Source organism: Coregonus clupeaformis, chromosome 34, assembly GCF_020615455.1.
Source record: "Coregonus clupeaformis isolate EN_2021a chromosome 34, ASM2061545v1, whole genome shotgun sequence".
Classification (NCBI taxonomy): Eukaryota; Metazoa; Chordata; class Actinopteri; order Salmoniformes; family Salmonidae; genus Coregonus; species Coregonus clupeaformis.
Genome location: NC_059225.1, coordinates 22,764,398 through 22,777,553, shown reverse-complemented (window position 1 = coordinate 22,777,553; position 13,156 = coordinate 22,764,398). Strand labels below are relative to the sequence as shown.

Genomic DNA, 13,156 nt, shown 5'->3' with positions numbered 1-13,156 from the left:
GATCTTCTGGGACCTTTACTTTGTCATCTGATCAGTGGAGGATAACGAGTTAACCCTGGACCACTATTTCTCTCACCCTCACCCACCCCCCCTCTCTCTCTTTCTCTCTCTCTCTCGCTCGCTCGCTCTCTTTCTGTCCTCCTCTGACGTTCTCCACGGTCTCGCTCCCCTGTCTCCCTCCCTCTCTCCCTCCCTCCAGTACAACGTGTCTCCTCCCCAGCCAGGCGATCCCCCCAAAAGTCGTAGTCTGGAGCGGAAACAGCCAGACCCCATCGTCCTGACCAAGTGGAGACACAGCACCTACGTACTAGACCTCAATGACAAGGTAAGACCACATGCTCTCTGTCTATGTGTACAGTAACCTTCTTTCAGCAACTCCATGTTTACTGTTGTCAATTCGGGTCAATTCCATTTCAATTGAGTCAATTCCGTAACTAAATTGAAATTCCAATTTTCCTCATTGATTTTCAATGAATTGAATGAATTGAATGGAACGGCCCCCAACCCTGGTTGTCACCAGTCACCACTTGTTTTGATGCTGTAAATAAGTTTGACGCTTCTCTGTAAGACTGTTCTTGAACCCTATCGAAGCCGTCTGGTCAGTAGTTATTCTGGTCAGTACAACAGGTGGTCAGTCTGGCCAGCATGTGGTGACTTCACATCCTCTTGGCCTTCTTTGGGTCTCAGTGAGTTTAATCCCTGAATACCTCATTGACAAATCCCAGTCACGTGATGTAGGCTAAACCATGCTCTCCAAACATTCTCCTTGGGACTAGTCCATTTGTTCCATTGTACCTGGAAAAGTGAATCAGGTGCAGCCTTAGTATTTGAACATATTTGACGGATGTATTTGACCCAGGTCTTTGTGGTTCTGTTCCAGTTCTCTTTCAAAAAATGCAGGCGCTTTGACTCAAGCCATCACATGGGGAGAGCTGGTCGCACTCTTTACCGTGGTAAAGTTAGTATCCCCCGCTCTCACGCCTCCCCTCTTACCCCGCTTCCACCAATCCAGAGCGGAAATTATCAGATACCTACCTAATTGATGATTTAAACCAAAAAAGCAGTGTATGAGGTTGCCTCGCTAAATCTTGATCCTGAATCAATTCCTTTACTCAATAAAATATGCTGTGTTGATCTCTGTCTGTCTGTGAGTCAAACCAAATCATTTAGAGAATACCTTTGACTATACCTTGAAAGTGAAACAAAGCCTTTAACTAACATATTTCCTTTTTTTTTTTTTTTTAACACAACCACTTCACAATAGCCTTTGCCAGTTTGACATCAGACAATCTGCCTTAAGTATCCAAGGGTGCATCACTCTAGCTCACAGGTGTCAAACTCATTCCACGGCGGGACGAGTGTCTGTGAGTTTTCGCTACTCCCTTGTACTAGATTGATTAATTAAGGTCACTAATTAGTAAGGAACTCCCCACACCTGGTTGTCTAGGGCTTAATTGAACATAAAAACCACAAACCTGCAGACACTAGGCCCTCCATGGAATGATTTTGTCACCCCTGCTCTAGCTACTATGGAAGATTTCTGCTCCAGGTTCTTGATACATTTTCTCTTCCTCACCAACTAACCATAATCTAACCAGCCTCTTCATCCTACCTTCTCTAGTCTCCATCATCATCATGTTGACCTTGTTCTTTATCACTCTGTCTGTAGGAGTGTGGCCCTACAGCCCCCAAGCAGAGTTCTCCTGACTTTGACTCCTGTTAGTTTTCCCTGGCTTTGACTCCACAACATGCAACATCCATCTAACATTTGATATCTCCTCTCTCTGGACACAATTGGTGCGTTCGTAATTTCACTCTGGCCATCTCCTCCGATTTCAGAGCACTCTCGTCCGAGTGTGCCAGAGCACAGAATAACTGATGAATTTACGAATGCTCAACACCCGTTGAATATGGCTGGTGTTGGCAAAAAAGCGTAATTAAATTGTTGCCAGCAGCACAGCTACAGTCACCAACACTCTGGTTAACATGAAAACAACCTAACCAGCTCTGCAAGGGCAAGTAAAATGTTCAGAGTGAGGTGTCTGGAAGTAGCTAGCAAACTAGCCAATGTTAGCAAGTTCGCTTGGGTGCTTGACTGCAGTTGTAAGGTCAGAACGCTCGGATCAACCCTACTCCTCGGCCAGAGCGTCCAGTGTGCGCTCTGAATGCTCCGAGAGCAAAACGCTATGAATTTACGAACTGACAATCTGACAACACTCTGAATTTACGAATGCCCAGAGCGCACTCTGGCACTCCAGATTGAATTTACAAACACATCCAATGTCTCACCAATGTGACATCACCATGTAACTGAACAGCAGCAGTTAGGATTATTTTGTTTTTAGTGAACAGTTTGGTTGTTTCAATACAGTGCTGTGTTCTCCACATCTGTTTTTCCTTTGAGAAGATTGTTTGATTTTTATATTTTGAGAGATTGATCAACCTGGATCTGAAAGCAAACTAGTCTACTAAAGCCTTGTTCACATTGGCAGTTTGAAGTGAATCTGTTATTTTTCCTGCAGTCTGAACAGCCAAAAAGCACATGGAATCAGATATTTCAAGCCACATTTCAAACCACCTTCGTAGGTGGTTTCAAATCAGATACAAATCTGATTCCTGGCCATGTGACTTGTGTCTGAACGGTCAAATCTGATTTATTTGCCATCAAGTGGTTTTTAGACTGTTATTCAGCATATCTGGTTGCTTGCTAGCTACTCTTCTGACAGCTTGACAAGAACATGTGGTAGCTAACTAGCTTTAGTGAATGTGCTAGAAAGCTAAACTTCTACCTAGCTAGCTACTTGACTGCTGTGGCTAGCAGTTGGATCATGTTATCCTTTGAGGCTTTTAAAGTGTTCTTACCCTATGATTTTGAACATTCAAAGCAAATGGGAAACGTCCATGGCAGGCATTGTTGTCACCTTAGGTTGCTACATAACTTCTGAGTGATAGGAAGCACGAGCACCACCACCGACAGTCAGTAGTCCAAAACTGATTTAAAAAACGAAACTGATTTGAGCATCAAGGCCTGCAGTGTGAACAGGTTTAAGAAACAAGAAGCAGCAAGGGCAGGGTTGAGGGGCTAGGACATAAGGACAACAAGGAGGAAAAATAGAGGATAAAACCAACAGATATATATATATATATATATATACACTGCTCAAAAAAATAAAGGGAACACTAAAATAACACATCCTAGATCTGAATGAATGAAATAATCTTATTAAATACTTTTTTCTTTACATAGTTGAATGTGCTGACAACAAAATCACACAAAAATTATCAATGGAAATCAAATGTATCAACCCATGGAGGTCTGGATTTGGAGTCACCCTCAAAATTAAAGTGGAAAACCACACTACAGGCTGATCCAACTTTGGTGTAATGTCCTTAAAACAAGTCAAAATGAGGCTCAGTAGTGTGTGTGGCCTCCACGTGCCTGTATGACCTCCCTACAACGCCTGGGCATGCTCCTGATGAGGTGGCGGATGGTCTCCTGAGGGATCTCCTCCCAGACCTGGACTAAAGCATCCGCCAACTCCTGGACAGTCTGTGGTGCAATGTGGCGTTGGTGGATGGAGCGAGACATGATGTCCCAGATGTGCTCAATTGGATTCAGGTCTGGGGAACGGGCGGGCCAGTCCATAGCATCAATGCCTTCCTCTTGCAGGAACTGCTGACACACTCCAGCCACATGAGGTCTAGCATTGTCTTGCATTAGGAGGAACCCAGGGCCAACCGCACCAGCATATGGTCTCACAAGGGGTCTAAGGATCTCATCTCGGTACCTAATGGCAGTCAGGCTACCTCTGGCAAGCACATGGAGGGCTGTGCGGCCCCCCAAAGAAATGCCACCCCACACCATGACTGATCCACCGCCAAACCGGTCATGCTGGAGGATGTTGCAGGCAGCAGAACTTTCTCCACGGCGTCTCCAGACTCTGTCACGTCTGTCACGTGCTCAGTGTGAACCTGCTTTCATCTGTGAAGAGCACAGGGCGCCAGTGGCGAATTTGCCAATCTTGGTGTTCTCTGGGAAATGCCAAACGTCCTGCACGGTGTTGGGCTGTAAGCACAACCCCCACCTGTGGACGTCGGGCCCTCATACCACCCTCATGGAGTCTGTTTCTGACCGTTTGAGCAGACACATGCACATTTGTGGCCTGCTGGAGGTCATTTTGCAGGGCTCTGGCAGTGCTCCCCCTGCTCCTCCTTGCACAAAGGCGGAGGTAGCAGTCCTGCTGCTGGGTTGTTGCCCTCCTACGGCCTCCTCCACATCTCCTGATGTACTGGCCTGTCTCCTGGTAGTGCCTCCATGCTCTGGACACTACGCTGACAGACAGAGCAAACCTTCTTGCCACAGCTCGCATTGATGTGCCATCCTGGATGAGCTGCACTACCTGAGCCACTTGTGTGGGTTGTAGACTCCGTCTCATGCTACCACTAGAGTGAAAGCACCGCCAGCATTCAAAAGTGACCAAAACATCAGCCAGGAAGCATAGGAACTGAGAAGTGGTCTGTGGTCACCACCTGCAAAACAGTCCTTTATTGGGGGTGTCTTGCTAATTGCCTATAATTTCCACCTGTTGTCTATTCCATTTGCACAACAGCATGTGAAATGTATTGTCAATCAGTGTTGCTTCCTAAGTGGACAGTTTGATTTCACAGAAGTGTGATTGACTTGGAGTTACATTGTGTTGTTTAAGTGTTCCCTTTATTTTTTTGAGCAGTGTATATATATGTACACTACCGTTCAAAAGTTGCAATTTCTTTGTCCATTAAAATAACATCAAATTTAACCGAAATACAGTGTACAGAGGGGAAAAAAAGTATTTAGTCAGCCACCAATTGTGCAAGTTCTCCCACTTAAAAAGATGAGAGAGGCCTGTAATTTTCATCATAGGTACACTTCAACTATGACAGACAAAATGAGAAAAATAAATCCTGAAAATCACATTGTAGGATTTTTAATGAATTTATTTGCAAATTATGGTGGAAAATAAGTATTTGGTCAATAACAAAAGTTTCTCAATACTTTGTTATATACCCTTTGTTGGCAATGACACAGGTCAAACGTTTTCTGTAAGTCTTCACAAGGTTTTCACACACTGTTGCTGGTATTTTGGCCCATTCCTCCATGCAGATCTCCTCTAGAGCAGTGATGTTTTGGGGCTGTCGCTGGGCAACACGGACTTTCAACTCCCTCCAAAGATTTTCTATGGGGTTGAGATCTGGAGACTGGCTAGGCCACTCCAGGACCTTGAAATGCTTCTTATGAAGCCACTCCTTCGTTGCCCGGGCGGTGTGTTTGGGATCATTGTCATGCTGAAAGACCCAGCCACGTTTCATCTTCAATGCCCTTGCTGATGGAAGGAGGTTTTCACTCAAAATCTCACGATACATGGCCCCATTCATTCTTTCCTTTACACGGATCAGTCGTCCTGGTCCCTTTGCAGAAAAACAGCCCCAAAGCATGATGTTTTCACCCCAATGCTTCACAGTAGGTATGGTGTTCTTTGGATGCAACTCAGCATTCTTTGTCCTCCAAACACAACGAGTTGAGTTTTTACCAAAAAGTTATATTTTGGTTTCATCTGACCATATGACATTCTCCCAATCCTCTTCTGGATCATCCAAATGCACTCTAGCAAACTTCAGACGGGCCTGGACATGTACTGGCTTAAGCAGGGGGGCACTGCAGGATTTGAGTCCCTGGCGGCGTAGTGTGTTACTGATGGATCGGCTTCGTTACTTTGGTCCCAGCTCTCTGCAGGTCATTCACTAGGTCCCCCCGTGTGGTTCTGGGATTTTTGCTCACCGTTCTTGTGATCATTTTGACCCCACAGGGTGAGATCTTGCGTGGAGCCCCAGATCGAGGGAGATTATCGGTCTTGTATGTCTTCCATTTCCTAATAATTGCTCCCACAGTTGATTTCTTCAAACCAAGCTGCTTACCTATTGCAGATTCAGTCTTCCCAGCCTGGTGCAGGTCTACAATTTTGTTTCTGGTGTCCTTTGACAGCTCTTTGGTCTTGGCCATAGTGGAGTTTGGAGTGTGACTGTTTGAGGTTGTGGACAGGTGTCTTTTATACTGATAACAAGTTCAAACAGGTGCCATTAATACAGGTAACGAGTGGAGGACAGAGGAGCCTCTTAAAGAAGAAGTTACAGGTCTGTGAGAGCCAGAAATCTTGCTTGTTTGTAGGTGACCAAATACTTATTTTCCACCATAATTTGCAAATAAATTCATTAAAAATCCTACAATGTGATTTTCTGGAGAAAAAAAATGCTCAATTTGTCTGTCATAGTTGACGTGAACCTATGATGAAAATTACAGGCCTCTCTCATCTTTTTAAGTGGGAGAACTTGCACAATTGGTGGCTGACTAAATACTTTTTTTCCCCACTGTACATTTACATTTACATTTTAGTCATTTAGCAGACGCTCTTATCCAGAGCGACTTACAGTTAGTGAATACATATTTTTTTTATACTGGCCCCCCGTGGGAATCGAACCCACAACCCCTGGCGTTGCAAACGCCATGCTCTATCAACTGAGCTACATCCCTGCCGGCCATTCCCTCCCCTACCCTGGATGACGCTGGGCCAATTGTGCGGCGCCCATGAGTCTCCCGGTCGCGGCCGGCTGCGACAGAGCCTGTAGACATTGTTAATGTTGTAAATGGCTATTGTAGCTGAAAACAGTTTATTTTTAATGGAATATCTATATAGACGTACAGAGGCCCATTATCAGCAACCATCAGTCCTGTGGTCCAATGGCATGTTGTGTTTGCTAATCCATGCTTATCATTTAAAAAGGCAAATTGATCATTAGAAAACCCTTTTGCAATTATGTTAGCACAGCTGAAAACTATTTCTAATCCTGGAGTCGCCTCTTCACTGTTGACGTTGAGACTGGTGTTTTGCGGGTACTATTTAATGAAGCTGCCAGTTGAAGACCTGTGAGGAATCTGTTTCTCAAACTAGACACTCTAATGTATTTGTCCTCTTGCTCAGTTGTGCACCGGGGCCTCCCACTCCACTTTCTATTCTGGTTAGAGACAGTTTGCGCTGTTCTGTGAAGGGAGTAGTACACAGCGTTGTACGAGATCTTCCGTTTCTTGGCAATTTCTCGCATGGAATAGCCTTCATTTCTCAGAACAAGAATAGACTGATGAGTTTCAGAAGAAAGTTCTTTGTTTCTGGCCATTTTGAGCCTGTAATCGAACCCACAATTGCTGATGCTCCAGATACTCAACTAGTCTCAAGAAGGCCAGTTTTATTGCTTCTTTAATCAGCACAACAGTTTTCAGCTGTGCTAACATAATTGCAAAAGGGTTTTCTAATGATCAATTAGCCTTTTAAAATAATAAACTTGGATTAGCAAACACAACGTGCCATTGGAACACAGGACTGATGGTTGCTGATAATGGGCCTCTGTACGCCTATGTAGATATTACATTAAAAATCAGCCGTTTACAGCTACAATAGACATTTACAACATTAACAATGTCTACACTGTATTTCTGATCTATTTGATGTTATTTTAATGGACAAAATAAAATTGCTTTTCTTTCGAAATCAAGGAAATGTCTAAGTGATCCCAAAAAGTGACAAAACTTTACGAACTTAAATATAAATTTAACGGTATTGAAATCATACCGTTGGTAATTTGAAAAACCCTGGTATGCGGTATAAAAGATATATCGCCCAAACCTCTTTCTTTCTCTCCTGCATGTGTTCTTTCTGTCTCTATCTGCTACCGTAGCCAACTTCCTTTTCTAATGTCCAATCTCCTTTAGTTTATGTTGTGTTTCTCTGTTACGGTAATGTCTGTCACCTTGTGGGATGATTGATCACGAACCGTTTGAATCAGTAGATTGTATGTCTGTGTCAAACCATGTCTGTTTGCATGGGCATCACACCCATTTCACTGCCCCATTTCTTCTAGGACTTTTTGTGTGTGTGTGTGTGTGTGTGAGTGAGTGTCTTTGTGTCATTGTGTTTGCATGTGTGTACATCAGTACATGTGTGTGTTAGTGTGTGCTCAAGGCATGAGTCTCATTATGTTGTTATAATCTTTTTTCTGTATCTCACGGCCGCTGGCTGTGTTTTCCTTCTCCCCTGCTGTGTGGGTGTGGGTGTGGGTGTGGGTGTGTGGTGTGTGTGTGTGTGTGTGTGTGTGTGTGTGTGTGTGTGTGTGTGTGTGTGTGTGTGTGTGTGTGCGTGTGTGCGTGCGTGCGTGCGTGCGTGCGTGCGTGCGTGCGTGCGTGCGTGCGTGCGTGCGTGCGTGCGTGCGTGCGTGCGTGCGTGCGTGCGTGCGTGCGTAAACCTCCTGGGTCTGACTGTGTTAATGTCTCCTGTCTGTCTCCCTCCACAGCCCTCTGAGAAGTGTGGAGTCCTCAACGTCACCAAAATCACTGAGAATGGCAAGAAAGTCCGGTAAGCCATATTGTACAAAGATCATGTAGATTAGATTAGAAAAACATTATAATTATCTTATGAGGAAGTTAGAGGACAATACAGCATCATACAGACAAACAAAACATTGTCATTGATTAATTTTTTGAAATAATGGACAGACTGATGGTTGATAAATGGTTGTGTTGGGGCTAGAGTTGCAAATGGTGGGTATATTATTCGAAACTTTAAGTTTACCAGTAAACTACCAGAATTTTGGTATCTTTCAAAGATTGTATGTAATCTATTACAAGACATCTAGTGGCTGTTTGGGGTAATTTAGATTATCACAGGTGTCTGTAATAATCTCTGGCCCTCTGTGTGGCCTTATCACATAAAATAATTAAATAACACATTTGAATGACAAAGCTGTAAAGCATCCTAATTATTAGGGCTGACACCATTTAGTCGACTGGCCGATTGTTTGGTCGATAGGCTGTTGGTTGACCAAGATTTTTATAGACGAGCAGTAGCAAAAAAAATTATATATATATATATATATATATATATATATATATATATATATATATATAATGGTGTACAAGAAACCTGTCTGATTCACGCCTGTCTGAGTGGACTGATCCATTGTGGATTCCCTGGGGATGGCACAGTCCATCAGTCCAAGACATGTGCTACTTAAATTGTATATGGTTATATTATGTAAGAACAATGGTGAAACACAAAACATATATATATTATATAATTTTATAACAAATGCGCTTTCTCTCGCGTTGGATAGTGGTCACTGTCCGCAGTTCTGAAACACATCAGTGCGCTGTTGAATTGGCGCCTTTTCCTAGACCATGTTGCTATGTGCATAATAGCAAAGTTAACCAGCATATTGGTGTTGAGAACAATGCGGCAGAGGCAGCAGCAGAGTTAGGAGACGAGAAAACAGCCCTTGCCTTAATTGTCTAAGAAAAGTGAGGCGAGAGGAAACCCCAACTTAATTAGGTCTATAATCAATAGCCTAACTGTTAAATGTGCCTGCTTTATAAATCATCCATATATATCTACAGAAATAAGACAGATCCTGCTTCTGTTGCCTGTTTGAGTGTTTGGTTGATAGCCTACTGATTCCGTGAGCACCAATACTCACGCAACAATTTCACAAATTCTGCTGTTTTTTATTGGCTATGCTGTAATAAAGGCTTTACACTTTATTTCGTTAGACCAGCCTCTGATATTATTTGTAATTTATTTAGTGTTGGTCGAAAGAACAGACGACTCTTTTTTAGTCAGGGACAGCCCTACTAAATATAAACCATCAACTTAGTGAATACCATTGTTGTTAATATGAGGGTTTCAGCATGAAATATCTGTATTATTATTTTATTTTTTTAAATTTACACACGTATTTATTTTACTATGTCAGTATGTATGTGTTGTCAATGTTTTAGCGTCAAACTAGTGGCAGTTGTGAAAATAAATCTATAGTTGGGATTGTTGGAGAGTTCATTTAAAATAATGCCATTGTTGATTAGATGCTTTTTTCATTAATTAGCTATTTTCTCTTGAAACATATGGTATATCGCAGGTTTTCCCAAACTAGGGTTCGCCTGATATGAAAATGGGGTTGCGAGAGATAGTTTGAGCTTGGTTCATAGAACCGTGGTTACCTCAGTAACCTCCGGTAGCCGCTCGATGCGGTTGTAATAAACAGTTCGGTTTCTTTTTTCTTCCTACAAATACAAATTCAGTGACCCCATCACTGAAAGATAAGACTCTCAGGAACACGTACGTACGTACTGTTTCCCTCTACTATACATTAGAACCTAGTGGACAAGACCAGGCACTAAATCAGACTAGGGGGAAAATAACATATTTTCTACACAGAAGATCATACAGCATTATTGCCTGATGATCATCTGAACTTCCCAGTACCTTTCTGATGCATTTCAGTCACTTCAAATCATACTTTCTTCAGATTGAAATACTGTTAAAAAAAAAATACTGTCAGACTGATTTGTAATAGACTGTCATAGGCCAAATTTAAAAAAGTAAACATTTGCCGTCCTGTGTGGCTCCGTTGGTAAAGCATGGTGCATGCAACGCCAGGGTTGTGGGTTTGATTTCCACGGGGGACCAGTACGGGAAAAAGTACAAAAATGTATGCACTCACTACTGTAAGTCACTCTGGATAAGAGCGTCTACTAAATGACTAAAATGTAAAAATAAATAAAAATGGAAATGATTACATAACTTTCTTTACATGGTGGGGTCGAAAAATGTTTTTATCTCAAAACGGGGTCGCGGGCCAAAAAAGTTTGGGAACCCCTGGTCTATCTACTAGAAACTCATGGACAATATGTTCACAGATATACAAACTGAATACTATATATGATTTTTTTTTTTACAAGTTATTCAAGTAAACATTACCAAAGTAACAATAGATTATCATATATTTTCTTTTAATTACCAAAATTACTGAAGATTCCGGTAACTTTGGTAAATTACCAGTAGCTTTGCAACCCAAGTTGGGACTGGTTGATAAATGGTTGTTCTGACGTGGTTGATGGTTTTATAAATGGTTGTGTTGTGACATGGTTCTAACAGGAAGAACTGGACATCTTCGTGGACAGTATTACAGGGCTCCTCACTGCTCTTCGCTAAAGGACAGGGGAGTGGCACCAGCTGGGTACGTACCCCATCAGCCGCCTTGTTAGGAACCGTCTTGTGTTAAAAAATGTGGCAGAGTTTGTAAAGTTGACGTCAGTTAATTTTTTCTAAAATCAAATTAGAGCTGAATACCTCCCCTACTTTTCCAATAACCTGCAGGAGTTTTTAGTGCCTAAGAACTACCTGGTTGGCTGTCTATCTCCATTTAGTAGTAGTGCACCATACCTCTCTCTATCTGCTCTTTAGTTTCCCTTGTCCCTTCTTCTCTCATCTGTCTGTGACTCTTTATTTCTCATTTGCCGTTCTTCCCTCACCTTCTCCTCTCTTACTCTCTCGTTTTCCTCTCCTTCCTCCTCTCCTCTTTCCTCTCCTCATCCAAAGCCGTCCTACCGTAGTGGCTCCATCCCTGAGCTGCTGCTCACTCTGCTGGCCAACTGGAAGCGTTCGGTCAAGCCCCGCCCAGCTGTCTCCTATGTCCACTCTGTCCATGGGCGTGCCCCAGCTGCCACTGTATGTCTCCTCTGTCCCTGTGCATTTGTTCCATTTGTCCCTCTGCCTGTCCGTCATGCTCACACTATCCCCCCGCCCTATCCCCTGCCTGCTGCTCATAACCTAACCTGATTGGTTGACCAAGGGATTTCGGAAGGAACTTTGAGTTTGAGGCATGCGTTTCCTCTGGGTTATTCCCCCCCCCCCCCGCCACATCTATTTCTATGGGCACAAGCACTGTTCATGACACAAACTGTTCACACCCCTCTTGTTGGTGGAGATAATTTTGCAGGTTGAAAGCTTATTTCCTGCAATTCTACACATTTTGTCATGGGGTGCAAAGAACATTTTGCAGTTGTAAAACAAATTTTCTTGCCATTCTATACATTTTGCCATGTCTAATGTGTATTCATGTGATATTTGAGTGACAAAAAATTACAACAATATCTGTGGGCTAAAAAACCTAAATATAAAAACTTTAGCTGACATGGGCTAGTTGATCTGAACATTTCTGACAAGTTCTAAATAGCTCTCTAAGGTATGCAATGACTAACATGACAACTTTCAAAGCCGGACTGAGTTCCTTAAAATGAAACATATTGTTGTTATTATTATTATAATATTTATTTATTTTAAAAATGGGGGGGGGACCCCGCCCCCCCCTTGCTGACCCCTCTGGGGGTTTGGCCTAGATAAAGGTGTTGTTGATATGCATACAATACTAACCTACTGAGTACAAAAAAATGAGATAACAGTTGAACTTCCTCATAATACTGTACTAAATGTCCAGCTTGCAACACAGTGGTGTGAATACGATCACCCGTGTTTATCTTCAAGTCAACGTAGCACTTAATAACTACGTATAACTATAACACAGTAACTTGTAACAACACTGCTTTGGTTGTTTTTAATGCGTCTTGAAATAACTGTGAAAAATATTCATTAAAGATTTACCACTATTACTATCCTTGAGCTGGAAACCCAGCTCTCATCTGATTTGTCTGAATGTTGAATTATTTCCTTGTAGAAGTTTGTGGGTAACCAGTCAAAGCCGGAGTTCACTGTGGATCTCAGAGGGGGGTCAGTGGATTGGGCATCCAAGGATAAGTCCAGCAAGAAGCACGTTATTGAACTGAAGACCCGTCAGGGGACAGAGCTGCTGATCCAATCAGAAATCGACAGCGTCATCAACGACTGGTACCGAACCCTGACAGACACCATCAGCACACATGTGAGTGGACCTCTCTCTCTTCAGTCCAGAGCGTAGTAACTACCACACCTTTATTTCCCAAGTCATAATCAAATCCTGCGCTAGCTTGCTCGGTTTAGATGTCCGTCAGAGGGACTAGTAAAGTACAGTACAAGCCAATTACGCTCTATAATCTCTGTAATGAGGGTCTTCTGAAAATGCATTTAGTTTTTATCTGTTTAGGTCCAGGTTGACTTCCCTAACGGATGTTGTTTGTGTGTGTGTGTGTGTGTGTGTGTGTGTGTGTGTGTGTGTGTGTGTGTGTGTGTGTGTGTGTGTGTGTGTGTGTGTGTGTGTGTGTGTGTGTGTGTGTGTGTGTGTGTGTGTGTGTGTGTGTGTG

The 13,156-nt window shown here is 42.8% G+C and overlaps 1 protein-coding gene across 3 annotated transcripts in view; it reads left to right on the top strand.

Annotated features, from left to right (window-relative positions):
• The window catches only part of LOC121549975 (rho GTPase-activating protein 12-like), a 92,525-nt gene that overhangs the window by 75,229 nt on the left and 4,140 nt on the right, over window positions 1-13,156 (top strand). The window contains exons 6-11 of one of the 3 annotated variants that reach the window (XM_045210532.1): window positions 200-325; window positions 881-958; window positions 8,380-8,441; window positions 11,016-11,097; window positions 11,460-11,588; window positions 12,595-12,798. In XM_045210532.1, coding sequence (XP_045066467.1) covers window positions 200-325; window positions 881-958; window positions 8,380-8,441; window positions 11,016-11,097; window positions 11,460-11,588; window positions 12,595-12,798 — 681 coding nt within the window. The remainder of the gene's footprint in view (window positions 1-199; window positions 326-880; window positions 959-8,379; window positions 8,442-11,015; window positions 11,098-11,459; window positions 11,589-12,594; window positions 12,799-13,156) is intronic. The other 2 variants (XM_041862012.2, XM_045210533.1) reach the window with 2 other exon arrangements.